We start from the raw sequence: 18,621 nt of genomic DNA on the forward strand, positions 1-18,621 counted from the left end.
TTTGTTAGTAAAACCATGCTACACAATTGTATTTTACACGATGGAGTACTTGTTGTTACGCTGTTACGCGATTGACAATTACAGAATGATTACAAATCAGCCAAAAATAGTTTTCAATCGAAACAACCACTATCTAATATGCATATGTACAAGAAAACAGACGATTAGTGTGAGGAAAACGGACAGAAAGTTAACCACCATCGAATTGGAGCCCTACGGGGCCTAAAGTTAATCACAAACGACAACCAAACGCCTTGGTTTTGTTGCCAACCAACGACAAACGGGCTAAAATACGGAAGGTGAAGCACAACATGAAAGAGAGAGAAAGAGAGACAGACACGCGGTAGTGAAGGAAAGAGAAGTGGGTACTGTAAAACTCACGCACTCATATCTTTTGCCGGCAGGAAGGAAGATGCCTCGGAGAACATCACGACATCGAGGTGCAAATGCGCGATCGGAACGAAACAACGGCCAAGGTTTTCCTTCATGCAGCAGAATGTGCTGTGAGGGAAGGAATTACCGGGCTGGTTTGTTTGACTGCTAACTCTAGCTAACTCGCCACCTTTGCGGCAACGAGGCACAGGCTGAGCTGCGAACAAAATTGCAAACACCTCCGTCACAACGCCACTATTATGCTGCCGTGTTTCACGATCTTCCCGCTAGTGGTGGCTAAATTTTGGCTTTCCTCGTTCTTACTGATTCAATAAGATCTGACTGCTGACTTGCGCTAGTTTTTTTTTTGTTATTAAATTATTTTTGCCGTTTGTGGGTCACCAACATATATATATATCGCTTCCGGCTTCTCACACTAGCCGCGGTGCGTGAGTCACATTGAAACGACCATGCGACCCCGGCCGAGTGGTGGACATTTACGAGCGAACGGCACGCTGACGACACTTACCACTTTTCATTTAAAAAAAAAAAAGCACGCACTCACACACACACACTTCTACGCACTCCTTCGTACTCTCGTTTGCACTGCGCCCTGTCGCGCAATTTACGTGGGACAAAAACACGCGCACCGCTCGTTTCACATATATGTACATAAAATAACAACTACGCGCACGCACTAACGCACACTGCTGGAACACAGAGAGATGTACAAAGAGGCAAGAGGGCCGTCAGCTTCGATCGATCCCTGGACACACAACACTACCGGCAACGCACAGCACAGTTCGCTGTGAGGAGGGTATGTGTGAAAGCACACATACAGCATCGGTTGTACAATAGCGGTGGTGGTGGTGCGTTTAGTGTCGGCTTGCAAATTCGCGAAGGATCGATCACAGCAGGGTTACGAATGTTAAAGATTAAAGCAAAACACCATCAAAGGGCTACACGATCACCTGTGTTTCTTTCCACTAGCAAACGCCACTTTCAGCAAAAGCTGATTAGTTTTGTATCGACAACGGACGATAGCTGGTGTCACGCCGTACTTGCATTTGCACAAACCCGACATCGGTTAAGTAACACGGGTGCATATGGGTGGCAGTATTGTTGTGCACTTTTGCTGATGCTGCACCGGCGTCGATAGTATCTAAGACGCTTGCCTCCTGGTAATGGTGAGTTTTTCTTACGCCACTCTTGCGCGCACGGACGCGATCGTAACTCGTGCCGATAGGATGCGATAGCTCGTTGATCGCTCGGTCTGTTAAGCGCACGTTGTGGAGGAGTTTGAGTAAATACAGTAACGAAACTACACACACACGCAAAATAAATGAAAATAAAATGAAAACATTGAGTAAATTCGCGCACTCGCAGCGGGCCCAAACCCGGAAAGCTTTAACAGAATAATTCACAAAATATGTCTGCCAAAAACGAAAACCGAAACCGAATGCCAAACAAAAAAAAAAGCCCACTCATTTTACACAAAATACAAACGGACTCCCCAACTCCCGACTCACGATCACCGTATACACGCACGCGCGATTATAACGGGCCTTTGCTTAACCCTGCGAGTAGCTCAAAAAATGTGTAAAACCCCCCCCAGTGGGTAAAACATTTAACCGAAACAACAAAAAAATATCGCAAACAAAACATAAACAACCGAAAAACATGAATACGAACAAAACTTTACACGACACCAACGAGCGAACCATTTAACAGCGACACCAAAATTTCTGTCGACATATACAACGTTTGGTGTCGAAAATAATTTGAACACACTGTTACACGGGCTTTTAACAAACAAACAAAACAAAAAAATAATACAGCAACTTCATTTTTGTTGCAATATTTTTTGGCGACGATATTGTTACAGTTCACTGGTGCACATTTTTTTTCCTTTGTTGGTGCTTCTCGCTGCGCTTGAATTTTGGCCCTCGAAGGTAGCGGCTCGTGCCCATTAACTGGGTTCAGTTTTTTTTTTTTGCTGTTGGTTTGTGTGTTTCTGCTGCGGTTGTCAAATTACTGCCAATGCATCTAGAGAGAAGTGCATTATTTTGATGCTATCGGCCGCAGCACTGGTGGGAACGGCTTAGTTTAAGCTAAGTTTAAGCTGAACGGAGCTGATTGCACCATCACCGGGATTCTTTGCAGCAGATCACGCAAAACAAAACAAAAAAACACCGTAGAACAAGTGTTGCAGAGATTCCGACGCACCGATTGAGTGCATCCGATCGCGATACGCGACAAGTTTCAGTCGGCACTGTCACACACGAGCGATTCGTTCGCCTCAAAGACAATCAAGTTACTTGATCTGTGTTGCCTGGGCAACGCAAGGGTAAGGCACAGGCTGCACAACTGCACGACCAGGCAAGTGAATCACATTCGCGTTCGGACGAGCGCGAGTCACTGGTATTGGGGAATTTTGGGGCTTTTTTGGCCCACACCACACCACACCGCGGGAAAAATCACCAACCGCCACGCGTCGTGCCGTGATCAATGCTTAGCAGGGCTTAGTTCGAGTGCTTAAGCCGCCGCTACCGTGAGATCACGCCACTTCCGTCAACAGGCACTGGACATGGACACACGCACTCGCACACAAAGCCCCGAACCGAACGCTTCATTGGCCCCAACGACCACCGGGAGCAGTTACAAAATGCTTCAAAACACCGGACACTAACACGGGATGGTGGCGGGTGGTGTATTACGGTTCGCGTCTTCTCTCCCTGCCCACCCCCGTGCCCTGCCGGGGACTTTTCCGCGATCCTACGATCGGACTCCGGGTCCGCACAACTGCGACGACATGCGGCCGCCAACTTGCCGCCAACCGCCGCGTGGGTTAAGCGTTGCGGCTCAGCGTGCTGGGAAAATGACTGAGCCTGACGGACTGTGAATGGTTGAGGCACCAGGCTTACTCGGGTCGACTCGGGCCGCGTCCGAAATTGCGTTCCGGTGCATATCGGAGCAGTGCGTTGATGCGACTGAAAAAATAACGGGGAAAACGCCGCGCAAAGGACTGAATGCCATCGTGCCGAGCAGGCGCGCACTGCCAAACGACCTGTTGGCTCGCTCGCACCACCGGTTTCCCCCTTTCAACCCCACAGGGGTGGGGAAAAGTATGCGGTCACTCACGAGTGCGCGCAACCCCCCCCCCCCCCCCCGGCGGTCACTCACCAACACTAGCGAAGAAGCGTTACGTGCAGCTAGAATCGGAATCGGAATCATGACCACTCCAACAATTGCATGCACAAGACGATCGGCGCATGCGAAACGCGCGTTTGCATCGGGAAGTGCAGTAGCTCGCCGAAACTGCATCCGTTGCACTCGTTCCGCTGCTGCTGCTGCTTGGGTTGGACACACGTTCTCGCTTGCTCCCTTGTTCGCTGGTGCCGCGAATAAAGAACAACCGAAAGCGTTTTCCCCTTTTCTTCCCAAGGGGTGTTTGGTAGCGGCGGCGGCGGTGGTGGGGTTGAGGTGCCCTTGCACATGCACTTTAGAACGGGATGACGATAGATGCGCAGTTCCGAGAACGAACGAAGTCGGAACGTGAGATAGAAGACGTTCGGAACAAACACCACCGAAGGGCGAGCGATCACTTTAGTGTGCGTGTGTGTGTCGGTAGTGGCCGTAGTGGTAAGACGAAGATTGGCGCACTTCCGCCTCATCGCACCCTCCCCGTCTCTTCTCCCCCTCCCTCTCTTCTCCTCACCATCTCACCCAACCCCATAAATGGTGTCTCTTCTCCCGTCGCGTGAATTGGGAGACTAAATTTAGTGGCCTAAAAAAATGTCTCTCCCTCTCTATTACAAACGGCGGAAAGAAGAAGCAAAAAAAAAACGACTCACCTACAACCCTGCACCCTGTTGTGCAGGGGTTGTGCATTAGGGGTTGAATCACAAATTGGAATTATCCTTCTCCCTTTCTGGACCCTTATTCTTTTTTTTTTTTGTTTGTTGGTTTGTTTGTACGCTCTTAGCCTGTTGCCTGTCTCACTCTTTCTCACCAGCTCTCTTGCGGAAGAAGCTCGCACGAAATGCGCTCCAAGCGGTAGGTCCATGCGACTGGAGCGTGCTTAGAAAATTGGCACTTCTTGCGTACTTGGAATTATAATGCAGTCTTGCAAACCGTCGACGACGACGATAATGTGACGATGAAAGATGATGATGATGCGTTGAGAAACGCAGCAACTCGCGCGCCCGTGTGCGTGTGTGAGTTGATGAGAAAAAAGGTGGGTGGGGGGGAGGGTGGATATAAAAAGACGATCGGCGGAGGAGTGGCTGTAATGGAGTGTTGTGAAGGGAGCGGAGGGGTTTCGAAGGACATGGCACCGAACCGATGGAACGGAACGAGAGAGTTTGCCAAATGTTGCCCAGTGCACAGTGGAGAACCGAGCGAGATAAAGAAACTTGTTGCATCTTGCAATAGGTCGCAGCAGCATGGTGAGATCGCTTCTCACTTCTCGCTACTCATTGTCCTTCCTTTTCCATCGGGTTTCTATTCGCCTGCTGGGTTTCTTTCTTTTGCGTGACTTTGAGAAGTTGGTTCCGAAGCTGTAAAAAATTCACTTGCCACCTTAGAGTTAGAGACCCTTTTTCTGGACATCGTCAAACAAATGTGCGTCACCACACTGGTATCGGACTGGTAAGCGATAAGACTGAAATAATGAGCTACTTTTGGCAAACATACTTGATGGCTTGATGACATTCTTAGCAGAAAACACCAAATTTGGTAATTTAAACCGCTTAGGCTTAGTTTGCATGGGAGGAGAGTTCGTGTTGTCTCATAATGTAGAACTATAGCGACACGGAACCACATTCGAGGTATCAGAACTACTGTTTTTCCCAGAAATCCTTGAATTTATGAGCTGATAGGTGGAGCACAATCTTCCGTTGGCGGTACACAAGCACAACGCGCTCTGTTTTTCCCAGTTGTTGATGTGGTTGGCTAGCGAAACTGTGATTAGTGTCTGCGAGCGGAGCCTTATTTTGATAAGAAACAAGCTCACTGCGTGTGCGTATGTGGGGATGCGTTTGGGGTTGCGAAAATGCAACACTCTGATAAGCGCACTGAAGGGTATGCGACTGTTTACATAAACTATGGGGGGGGGCACTGTACATTGCAAAAGTCACAATCGCGAGTCGGTTCATCCAAGCATGTTGGGGATGTTTGTAAATAACGGCCCCTTTCATTCGAATATAGTTCGATCGTTTGTCATTGACGACGGCACAATTGTATAATTAAGAAACTTCCGTGTTGTATTATTTAAAATTTTATTGAAGGACAAATAGAAATAGACATCTTTTCCATGTTTATGCATGGCATCAGTTCCACATCAAGCATTAAATAAATCGTTGATTAATACAACATATTGCACCACTTGAGTAACAGTAACTAATATTTGTTCGTCTTATTGAACTTATACTTTAAAAAAAAACCTTGCTGCAATTATTAGGCTTCTGTTCTTTTTTTAATTGAGGGTTTAAAACCCATTCTTAACAGCATGTGGGGCGTGGTTTAAAATGGAAAATGAAATGGTAATAAATATCAGAAAATTAATATTTTTGTCACTCAAAATTCTTTTAGTTATGGAAAATGAGGTGTTGAATCAGACTTTCAATTTTTTTTGTCAACAGCTTCAGTGTATTGATCATATTTCCCAGAAAATGTCAAACATCCACCTCATATTGGCACACGATTCAACAGGTGGTTGTTTAGAATTCCTTTCCGTATTATGGTGCCATAATTTCTTACAGATTCTTTTCATCCAATTACTCCACAACAGATGAAGATATCACTGACAGACACACAAAGTAAAGCGTTAGAGAGCTAATTAGAAATGGCTGATAGTGCAACAACTCACCAACGTTGTTCATTTTGTCTGCGGAATTTTCAACCGGTTGCCGATCATGCAACGATGCAGGCTGCAGCTGATCGATTGCCGTATGATGAATGCGATGATGAAAGTGATGGCGTTTGGAATTAGACTGTTGTTCAATAAGCCCACCTCCACCGCGTGATGTCACTTCCGAACCAAAGCAAAACATTTCGCATCTAACCACTTGTCATCGGTGGTCATCAATATTTGATACTAAGCGTTTTGAAGCAACTCCACTAACGACCACTGCGATCACTGTTAATCCGTAAATTTGACACACGACAGACAGTTAAGAGCATTTACAATGCAGCACAAAAACAACGTGGGGATTAGTTTTAGGGGGCGGGGGTTTCTTCAGTTTTGGGTCACAGTTTCATCGGTGGGGCACAGTAAGATAGTTGCACGACACTTTGTCAAGTCTAGATTTCACGAATCCACAAACCACCATGCGTCTCCACCAGTCAGCTGATAAATCACATCCTTTGCAGGTCGACCTAACAACAGGTGGCACAAGCACAGGTGTTGCATTAGATTCCAAAGTCCGCTTTAAAATCAAGCCATGGTACACTACTGATATTACACTGATCACCTACTGATTAATAGTGGCTACATTTTCTCACTCCTCACAGACACTTTTTTGGACTGGTGGAACTTCCTTTGGGAACTGTCTCGGTAACGGTCAAAATATTGGGGTGTCGGGACACTCGTTAGGATCGCTAGCAGCGCACGGTATTGTTGTTCGAGAACTACTACAACATCCGAATCGACCCGGTCCGGGCGAGAGTCACTTGTTGCACTCGCCATCGACGAAAAACTTGTCCAAATAAAAGCGACGACATTGCGCCGAGAATGCGGAAGTGCCTGAGGAGACAGGCAGGCAGGCAGGCGTGACAGGAAGTGGCGAGTGGTTCGGTGGTTCCGAAAAATTGCCCCAAGTCGCCCCCCCCCCACCTCACGTGAGGGACCCGAAGAAGTGCACAGAGCACGATGATCAAGGTGGAGGTGCAGCGCTAGTGTAGGGTTTTAGCGTGTGCTGGTGTCTAGTGCCACACTATTCGACATCTTCCACTTCCTGCTCCAGCATCTCCTCCGGCAGCATATCAGCATACAAAAAATGGGTGTATGAAGCACGAACGTATTTAGTTTCGCTAGTTCGCTAGGGCTGGCAGGGGTGGAATGGTGCGACGGCCCGAAAACTGCCGAACTCCGTACGAACCCCAAACGAATTCACATTTCGACCAGGGCGCGGCGGATGGCAAGGCAAGACACCGTACCCCGGTGCGCGGTGCTCCTGGCGGCTAGTTTTTCTACAACATCATAACAAGGATGCGGTAGTGTTTGTGCCAATGCATCCGAAAAAGAGTGCACATGTGCGCGAGAGCGAGAGAGCGCCAGCGATAGGGAAAATGAGAGAGAGCAGCAGCAGCACGCGAAGTCGATGAAGCGACTAGGAAGCCGAAATGCATCGCGATTACACCGATCGTGGGTGCTCACGCCGGTGGGAAGGAAGGTGCTTGAAAAATGTACAAAACAATGAGGTTGTGTAAAAAAAAACAAACCCAACTACTGCCACCCACCCGGCCTGCACCGACGCATACAATGCTCGGGTTGCAGCTGCGTGTGGGCGAGAAAGAGACCACGATCGTGAAACACTGTGGCACTGGGGCGAAGGGACCGGAACCGGTGACCGGAGGGGGAGACATGGGGAGAATAGACGACTAGAAAATGGCAAATACGAACAGGATCCTTCGGGATTCGGTGCTTCTCCAAAAAGAGCAAAAAAAAAGAAAAAGTAGCATAAAGAAGGAACAGAACACAACCAAATCCACCCGGCCCCGAACGGTTGAACGAACGAAGCGCTGGATGGCACACGAGCGTCGGAATCGAACGAACGAAAAGTGACGAACGAAAAATATCGCCAAATCGCCACGGCACCTCCACTAGGCACCACTAGGGGAAGCTTGATAACTAAAAACATTTTCAGCACGGTGCCACGATTAGCGATGGTGTGTGGTTGTGTGTGTGTGGGGAACGGAACGGAACGGGGAAGACGAACAAAAAAAAATGCGAAGGTGTGCGAACGCGCAAAGAAGATCAACACCAACACTAACAGCTTAAGTAGTGATTCAAGAAATGGGCCACGGGGACGGCAAGTGAGCCTAGTAGAGCCCGGGAGTAAAGGTGCGGGAGTAAAAATATAATAAAATGAGGAAATGAAAACTAGCACTTGGCTGGCAGGCGTGTGGATTGGTGGCTACCAGGGGGACATGCCCCGTGGAATGGATACCGAAAAAATCCTATAAAAATCTTCCGGGAACCGGGAACCGGGATGGCTATCGTGCTGGCTAAATCGGAAAACAGAAAACGCAATGCTTTGCTGAACGGTTTGGCGCTATGTGCGAAAACTACCAGCCGGGAAACTACATAATGCATCCAAATGTTATTATATACACACACACCAGCTCTTTTTTAGTTTTAATTCTCACACCAAGACTGCGGAAATGGTGGTCTCTGGAGCTCTGGAGTTCTTATATTTCGGTTCATCGCTATCTGCCTTTGCTCTATTGGGGGTTGTTCTGGGGGGTTGTGTTTTTTTTTTATTTTATAATCAAAATAAAGGAACTGCATCCATGTTTAATTATTTCTTTGATTATATTTCCTTCTTTCCACGCTGTGGGGCTTTATGGTTTTGTTTTAATTTTGCTCCGCTCCGTATGCGGTTCGGTTGAGAGTTTCTAACAAATGAACAAATGAAAATTTATTAAACGAAATTTATCCTAAACGTAAATGGCACAATTTTTTGTTTCCCCCCTAGGCGGGTCGAGAAAAGCAACACGTATGGTCGTGTCTCGGTATCGTCACCATGCGCCTCCATGCGACTGGCTTCTTCGCGTAAGGACGGCTCGTTGCCGCACGAGCATGAGCATGGCAGGCGTGTTTAATGCTACACGCCAGGGTAAAACCACCTGTTGGTGGTTTGTTGATGCATATTGCCTTGGAACAGTGCCAACCGTAATGCAATGCACGTGCTATGTGTTAAGGGGTTGCGAGATCGGTGGGTGGAAGTAGCTGTCGATTGGTGGCCCATATTGAATGGAATAAATTTGAGGGACACATCGTTGTTTGTTGTAACAGTCAGAAGTTTAGAAGATTTTGAGTCCATGAAGACAACAAGATAAGTACATAATTTACTAACATTCTTCGAAGTGTTTAATTAAGAAAAATTCACTTCCAGCTTCAAATGTTAAAATAAAAATAAATAAACTATTCATGTAATACTCAGTTGTATGAAATCGGGCGGCTTTTCTGGCCATTTGAGAAAAGTGTTTGCTAGCACTGAACAATACTTCACTGAACAGTGCGAAGGCTTGCACGGAAAGTTGCTCAACTGAGATGAATGCCTGGACGGGCACGAACCGTAAGGATGCTTTTCCCCGGTGCATAGGTATGTGTGAAGGGGTTTTTGGTGGGTATCGCAGCATTTGCGCTGTGCGCGCATTATTCTTATTGAGCGTGAAAAATAAGCAACAGCAAAAAAAAATACTTGAAACTCAAAACCGAACAGACGAACAAAAAACAAAAATGTATGCAACAGCAACAAAAAATTTTCAACTTCATCTAAAATCGCACTGGGTTCATGTTTTTCTTCCCGCGCCATATCTCCGGTGGGGAAAATGCAGCGAAGAAAAATCTCCCTTCGATGGTGCGGCTAAAGCAAAAAAAAAAACGGTCTCCAGCTCAAAACACAGCTGAGGAAAAGAAACATTCTGCCGTGGAGGCCGTGATAAGCCGAAAGAAACAGAAATAGTGTGGCACAAACGAACGGGCGCAAAACAGATGGAACAGAGACATAGATATAGCAGGGGAGCGGTATCGGGTGGCCGTGAGGACAAGCGGCAAAGAAGCTTGATGCAATTTTTATACACTATTCCTTTTCCTACACAGTGGGAAAGTGTTTGTAAGGATATATATATATCTATATATATATATATATATGCATGTATATGCCCGCGTGTATGTGTGCGTCAATTTTGCCCTTTTTTTTGCTGGTCGCCCGTAGCCAGCCAGCCAGCCGAACCGTAGGTTGATAGTTTGCGTCTTGGCATTGCATTGGCGGAAGCGGATATCATCAATATTCTTTTTTTTTTGTTCGTTTGTTTCCCCACTAAAAATCCGAACCCAACTGGACATCTCGCACAAGATGCAGCCCAGCAGCCCAGCGGTCCACGGTCACCACGGCAATGGAACGCTCGGAACGTGGACGCAGGCGGAAATGGCGGATGGTGGATCCTATTTTTTAAGCACAGCTTTTCTCACCTCCCACCCGAAGTGGGTGGCATTTCTCGTGCTTTTCCTTTCCTGTGGTCTTTCCTTCGCGGAATTGAGGTTGAGGAAGAGTGGCGGCTCGTACTTTGATATTCGGTTTTTGCATTGACCCTACGAGTGCACTCCACTACACCGAGTGGACCGCGCTCTCGCACACATTCAAACACACACACACACAGACACACACATGAAAATTAGAGCTAGGTGGCAACTTGGGCCAAACTTGGGGAACAACTTGGTCCCGTGGTACAAAAAGGGTGCAGCAGCGCACGGACTCAATATCGCGTTTTCGCTACCGAGTGCCGATCCCCATCCAGCGTCGTGTGGCGGTGGCGTGTAGAATGAAAATGAATAATAAATAAGCACATAAGGAAGCGCATCGTTGCCAGTGCTGTGCAATGTCCGGGCCTGGGTCGCCCTGGCCCTGGTCAGGAAGTGGTCGGGGCGTTTCGGGCAAAAAACTTTCCAGCGAAGGAACCGGAGGTTGGTTGGATGGAAGGTGGGAAAAAAATTAGATCCTTGCCCGAAACCGAATGCCGCGAAAGGGATAAAACAAGGGAACGGGAAGCTGACGGAACGCGGAACGCGGATGTGCTGTGAAAAAAATCATTAATTTTTGCTTCCCTTGCCCAAGGAGTGGAAGAAGTTTGGGCGCGATGCGCGGGGGTGTTTCTCCGCTGCGTTGTCCGAGTGTGAGTATATTTTAAGGCTGCACCTATCAGCTTTGCACTTCTTGTCGGAGCTGCTCTCTTTCTTTCTCTCTCTCTCGCTAAGCGGAGGCCACGAACGGAGCTGCAACTGGGGACTTTCTAATGAAGAAACGGTCCCAAAGTGTGCATGGGATGGGAGCCTTTTTTCTCTGCGTTTTTAGTCCAAAACCCAAACCATACCCAACGTGGGCATGTGTCCGGTTCCATCATGCATGCAAGGGCGAAACAAGGGACAGCGAACGGCTTGTTTTTTTCGATGCTACTTGCCTGAGCAAGCAAAACTGTACGGATTGGGTTCGAAATTGGACAAAGAACGAAAATGAACGAGCAAAGTGATGGAGAAGTTAAAAAATCGTCGCCCCGGATCAAAACCTGGCTGGCTGGGCGAGAAGGAAGTACGACGAGCAGAAGGAAGTGTGGACGGCAGCAAGTCAGTGTCGTCTGAAAGTTCCCCAGCGCTACACCTTGGGAAAGCGTCCACCCGGACGGATCTAGACGACGAAACTGGTGGCAATGGCCAGACAAACAGGACAGTATTGGGGAAAAAATTGACTTGAGCTACTTTTTTGACAGTCGTTTGACTAAACAAAGGCGTGTTGGTATTGGCAAGAAGGAAAGCACTTCCTCAAGGTAATTTAAGGACCTTTCAATAAGTTAGGATACATTTTCAACGTTGTGCATATTAAATTGAGGGAGATAAATTTCGCGAAATGTGTGAATACTAACTATAAACATCTTAACAACACTACAATGTATTGGTAGCAGCGCTAGTCTTCTCACGACAGGACCGGTCCAAAATCCCATCCGGATCCAATCTCCTGAAGGCAAAAATTTGTCTATGTAATTAATTAATTACGGCTTAATCATTAATTTTACCTCTGCACCGTATGCCGAGGATGTTTCTCTCTGAATGATTTCTCTTTCGAATGCAGTTGGCTTTTATCCAACGAATCGACAAGGGCGATGACTTTGAAAACCTGTTGCTTGTTCCAGGAAAACATACAACTGAATGAATTTCTTGTGTTTCCCGTTGGTTAGCAATTACAAATACGTTTTTAAAAATTCCGGATGCTTTTAGGTAGCCAATGACCAAACCATTTCGAATTATCGAAGTAATATTTCTTATTCTATTTTATTTATTTTTTATAGCATTTTATACTTATTTAATAAAATACTTGTCATAAAAGAAATGTCGCAAAATAATGACGCCGAGTCGATTAGCCGTTTAATAACGAACGATAACTTTCCCATTCACCCCGGTAGTCTCCATTTCACACAGTAGGCTAACTACTGCCGACCAATAAGACCGGAAGCAACCGTTGCCGCAGCATGAACAATAACAGCAGCAGAAAGACGCAAACTTTCAGCCAACATTCCATTCATCCGGCCAGTACGACGACACTATCTGCTGCACCGGCATTACGTTCCATTCGCTGTGTCCGCTGTGTTCGCCCAACGGGGAAAGGGTCGCATTGAGTAGGCCTTCCGTTCGCTTCCCGCCAGATCGGGCAAGATGTGCTTGAGCGGCAACGGTGAGGCAACTACCACCACTAGACAGCACGGCACAGACCGTGTCGGATCGGCCCATCAACAAGTGTTTCCGCCGGCAGAACCAAACGATGGCATGCTGCCAACGTGCGCTCGATGACGGTGGTCATACCGCTGCGGCGTCACGCCATTATTCGCCAGCGCCCAAAAAACGCCAAACCACCACCGCTGGAGAGCACTTGACGCGTACTAGCGCACGGAATCGTATGATGAGACGAGCTTCTAAGTGCTCCATACGCGAGGCGATGAAATTATCTTCGTATCGTGTTGCCTGCCGCCATGTCGCCGCGGCGAGAGCTTTCGGTGAATGGTGCGCTTGGTCGCAACCGTAAACAAACAATATCCGTTGCGTGGCACACTCACCAAAACAAAAAAACAAAAACACACGCAAAAATCAACTCGCTCAACGCCCGTTCGATGGTTGATGGAAAACGGGCATCGAAAAAAGCGATGGCAGACGAGTGAAGACACTGCCAGATAAAATGCCTCCTTCCGGGAAGTCGGGTGCCTGTCCGGTTAGTGTGGGTTGATGTTTGGTTAAAATTTACCGCAACATCACCATGCGCAAATAGTGCAGCCGGTCTCGCCTCATTCGCGTCACAGCGACACCACAGCGGTGTGTTAAAGCAATCCGCCTCGAATGTCATTATTTATTAACAAGCAGTTGTATCTGAGCAAGTGCAATGGCAATTCTAAGGATAATGGAGGCGCCTGGTGGAAATTGACATACGAGGTAAAACAGGTTCAGAGCACACCTTTAATGATGTAACACCCTCTTCGTGTGAAGACTAGCGCCAATACCTATACATCACCGGACCACCCCAATCGCCAAACCTCGGAACGAATTCCAAAATATATGTGAAACTGTCAAAAAATCACGAGACGAATACAAAAATATATGGGAAACCGTCAAAAAACCTCGGGACGAATTCAAAAATTGGTGGGACGCAGTAAAAAAACTGTGGGACGCATTCAAAAATTGATGGGAAACAGTCAAAAAATTGTAGGATGGATTCAAAAATTGATGGGACGGATTCAAAAATACCTGGGACGCAATCAAAAAACCTTGGGGAAACTGTCAAAAAATTGTGGAACATCCTGTAACTTACCATTAATGTAAAGTGTACCGAGATGGTCCGAACGTGTGTACATACACGAAACCGCTTTAGGTAATTGCATTAAATGCAACACTAACAAAGGGCCGAAAAAAGTTTCCCCGACAGTTGGAAGTCCACTAACACTCCACTCACAGGCAGCGCAAAAACGAAACAGTGCAACAGTCATAAGGAAACGAAGCCGACAGCCACAACTGGCCGCATGCAACAGCCCTGCCAACCCCATCCTTCACGTCTGTGGGATTTTGTGGGATTTTTCTCCTAAAGAGTGCGGCTCTGTGTGCGGACCCTGAAAATAAAGCAACACAGGAAACGGCAGCTACTAGCCAAAAGCTGAATCTCCATCCGGCGGGCGGGTGATGGGAAAATTGGCTTCCGCTTTGCCGGGCATACAACAGGCCGGGCATGGCAACCAATTCTCTGCCCGGTTGCATTGAAACAGAAAACCTTTTCTCTTTTGGATGTTTTTGTTGTTCGTTTTCCCTTTGCCCGTTGCTCATGTGCAACAGGCTCGGGTTATTGGAAGTCGTCGTATCTCGGCCTGTCTTCGAAACCAGTTCAGAACCGTCCGTACGGGTGAACAGATTTACCCCCGAAAATGGTCAATTCTGTTGGTTTATGGTTACGGTTTCGAGTGCTGGGTCAGTGAGGAAGAAAACAAAAAAAGCAGCAGCCAAACCGGACCAGGAGGACATCGTATCCAATTCTAACGACCTAAACACCGTGCCTTTGGTGTCTGGACTGTGGACTGTGGACTGTGAGGGTCCTGCTCCATCGTTTCCATCGTTATGCTTGCGAGGACGATTGCTCAATGGATACACAAAAGTGCCCACTTGTCCGAAAATGTAGCAGCGGTCCGTCCATGTCGGGTCGGGGACAGCCCCGGACGCTTTCACTCCGCTTGCAATCGTTTATCTATTCCTGAAAGAATGAATGCAATGCTCTTATCGTTTGCCCCAAATACGGTTTCATTCGGAACGGTGACGGTGAACGTTCGCCACACCAAAACGGGTCATTTTCGGAACGGTGGATGGTGGCATTTCCACAAAATACCATCCACACATGCCTGCCTGACACCGGTCAGGTCCGGTGGTTATCTCTATCAATTTCAAAAAGTTCACCCCACAAAAAGTTGATCGTTCACAGATTTTGGTGCCATTTAACTTTCGGCCTACCTACCGTTTGGCAGACTGGCAAAACCCCGACAGCGCTCCAGGGGGAGCTGTGGAAAGCGGGGGTGGTTTGTGGGCCCCCCTTTTCCCTTTGGCTCGTTTGCCGGTCTGTCGGAGAGTGTCTGTCTGCTGAGCACATGTTTTCGGTTGTTTGGGCAAATGTTTTTGGCCGCTCGTCAGTTTCGCCGGTTAAAGGGATTAAGTTATTAAGTGATTTCGTTGCCGTTCCATGGCGTTGCAACAAAGTGCTCCGAGTGCAGTGCATGGGGAAGGTGCACAGTAGGTACAGTAGGGGCACTTGTTTGGAGTGGAACCACTAGTTGCTTTTCTGAGGTTTGAGGGTGTTACGCACACATGTTTGTGTCAGCGATTAGCGATGTTTCCTGCCAATTAATAGCACGGTGGCGTATTAGAAAAGCTGGAACGTAAAACCCGGCAACGAGTGACGAAAACGTGTTTTGATCAAATTTAGTAATCATAATAATGGAGAAGAAATTACGTTTACGTTTCTGTGCCTGTTGGTATACATAATTTAAGCTTTCTTCCCAAAACAAAGCACTTTCTTCCTTCCACGTTCTCGTGCTATCATCGTGGTATCGATTCCATCGAGTGAATAACGCATTATCCATGCGGTGTGCTGCCACCAATTTCGGCGCGACGGATTTCCATCCATCAATCCGGCGCAATATGGGAAAATCCTTCATTGATTTATATTTTGTGCGAAAAGACCCTGGGCTGTTCCATCTGTTTCCGCATCAGCCGTTTTGTTGTACGGTAAAAAACCCGACCGACATTCCACGAATGCATCCACACGAGCTCCAAACGTCTCCAACACACTTTGATAGAGCGATTTTGTGCAGCAAAGAAAACTTTTCGCCATCGCTCCCCGCGCTCCACGGTCCACGGTGTTTCGCCGTCTCGTCCTTTGTGCGGCGTTTGTCGTTGTTTTCGGTCGGGCTTGAAACGGAAACCTGTTGCCCGTAGTGTGTGTGTGTATGTGTGTTGGGTACACCATCACCACCAACATCGGAAACGGCTGCCATCCCTGGGCCCGCAAACTGCTGCTTCCACCGAAAATGGCGTAGGAAGCTTTTCCACCACACAGTCACGTGTTTTATTCCATTTCTGGCCAGGGACGCACCCGGACGACTTCGGCAACCAACTTTGGCGACGAAAGCGATAAGGATGCACGGGAAAAGTGGCAAGAAAAAGGTATCCAGACGCGGTTCGGTGAATGGGGAATGGGACTGAACGAAAATTGGACTACCATCCCGGGCCAAACGAAGGGCCCGGAACGGTGCGCCCTGTACGCTGGGAAGTGACATTTCCGTTCCTTTCTAGTGCGTTTTTTTCTTTTTTTGGGGGGATGGAAAGAAGTTTTCCGTTCGATCCACATTCAGAAGATGCGGACCTGCGGGCTGCGGGAGCTGGATGCACGGTCGTGGGGAACCAAGCGAGAGCGAGGCGACAGAAAGGCGATAAAGAAAAGTGCAACCTTCTCGGTCGAAAATGGTGCACCATCTCAAGGAGGACTGCGCCCACAAGCAGAGAGAGGTCTGGATGAAGCGGTCTGGGTGGAGGGAAGGGGGAGGAGGGGAAGGAGAGACCGCCTTGAAGCACCTACCCCCAACCGACGGCTCCGGACGGCTTTAGGACAAGACAAATCGGGTGCTGGTTGATGCAGGCCGCGTTATACAACAAAAATTGATCGCTTTTCCTACGCTATGCAACCGTATAGTTGCCGGGTGGAGAAAACACAAGGAGCTCTCGAATTAGGGGGGGGGGGGGGGGGGGGGGAGAGGTCGCAAAACGGTCCCCGGGCGGGTTGGTATTTTCGTGTTTGTACAGGAAGCCCAAGGAAGGCTCTTCGCCGATTTTCGCCAAAAGGGTGCGCATAGGGAGGAACGGAACTAACGAAAAGCGGAAACGACTGACACACAAGCGCACAAACCTGATTATATTTCCTGCATCGCATCGGGTGGTGGTGGTGGGTTTGGCTGCCCGTTCCTTCACCATACCGAGTGTCCTTCCTCGGGCATCCCTCGGGCAACCGACCCAGACCCAGACGGAGAGTTTCGGTTTTATATACAACGACTTTCTTTCTCTGTGTGTACGCCATCACCATCCACCTCTCTCTTTCTCACTCTCTCATTTGCTCTCCTTATCATTCTCATTCTCTCTTTCTTTCTCGCACAACTCGCCACGAACAAAGCCTTGGCTTCAGGGTGCGCCTGCAAGACATATACAGACTGCCGCGTCCACCAAAAAGGACACAGCTGGGGCACATGATGATTGGGGAAGGGGGGGGGGGGGGGAGGGGACACGTTAACGAATAAAAAAAAGGTAAAAAGTGAAACACAGTACGAACTGGTACGTGCCGCTAACAACAAGTATCCCATCCCATCCCATCCTGCCAGGAACCCGAGCAGGGATGCACTCACACCCACCCGCCAAAGAGGCTGGTTGTGGAGTGGCCAGGGGATTTGTTGCGAAAGGGATGGGAGAAGAAGGAGGGTGAAAGGGGGGGGGGGGAGGGGGTGGAAAAAAACGTCAGAAAGCAACTCGAAAATATAGGAAAATTTCACTTGTTGCGCGCGTCCAACATGCGGATGCACTACTACTACTACTACTGCTGCACAGCGACTCGGGAGGAGTCGACTGCTTTTGCGAGGTGTGTCTGACAGCAAGGTTCGTGCACGGAATCGCGCTCCAAGACATCGCGACCAACAACAATAAAAAAAAAAGCAAGTACTTTATTTCGGCATGGCAACAAACGGCGTAAAGGCTGGAAGATGCCATCATTTTTCCACGCGTAAACGAGTGCCCCGCCAGGCGTGAATGACAAAATTTGTGCATTTTGCATTTTTTGTATGGGAAATCTCCTTCTCCCCCTTTTGCTTACATATGCGTTTTGTAGAATAGAACGATTAGGAAAGAAATTGATTACACTTACCGACTATGTGCACCATGTTTTTCGTCCACTTGGCCAGCTCGCGTCTTATGTAGCGCCGCTCCTGGACACAGCGAGCGTACGAACAGTCTGCCATCGTACCGACCGGCCAGGGGGGGACGCGATTCCAAGAAGCCACAGGTGGTTCCGGCTTGGCAATTTGTTGTGCCCGGAAAATCTTCGCCGCACATTCGCGCTTCTCACACTGCGCACCGTGCAGTTGGTGGGCTGTTCGCTGCTGTTCGCCTCAGCAACATCAATTCACTAAAATCGGTTCAGAAAAAAGCGACCACCAACGTCACACCTGTTGCAGTGTTCACCCGAGCCAACTTCACTTTTTCTTCTTCGTTGCTTTGCTATCGACTGTTTGCTTCGTGTACTGTAGCTTTCGAGGCTCACACAATGGCGCAAAGGGATGTGCTTCTTCACACGTTCCTCTCGCAAACACGTTCGTTCGCACGTTACAGTGATTCCGTGCCGGAAATGGAATGCAAAAACCACACGCGGGACTCACTAGTATCGCCCCACACGGTAAAACGTACAC

The 18,621-nt window shown here is 48.2% G+C and overlaps 1 protein-coding gene across 1 annotated transcript in view; it reads right to left on the minus strand.

The window, feature by feature from the left end:
• Positions 1-18,174, minus strand: part of LOC128297996 (mushroom body large-type Kenyon cell-specific protein 1) — a 76,133-nt gene extending 57,959 nt beyond the window's left edge. The window contains exon 1 of the mRNA XM_053033719.1: positions 18,081-18,174. Within this exon, the coding sequence (XP_052889679.1) occupies positions 18,081-18,174 (94 nt within the window). The remainder of the gene's footprint in view (positions 1-18,080) is intronic.
• Between the last annotated feature and the right edge of the window lie 447 nt (positions 18,175-18,621).

Source organism: Anopheles moucheti, chromosome 2 (genome assembly GCF_943734755.1).
Source record: "Anopheles moucheti chromosome 2, idAnoMoucSN_F20_07, whole genome shotgun sequence".
In the NCBI taxonomy this organism is placed as follows: Eukaryota; Metazoa; Arthropoda; class Insecta; order Diptera; family Culicidae; genus Anopheles; species Anopheles moucheti.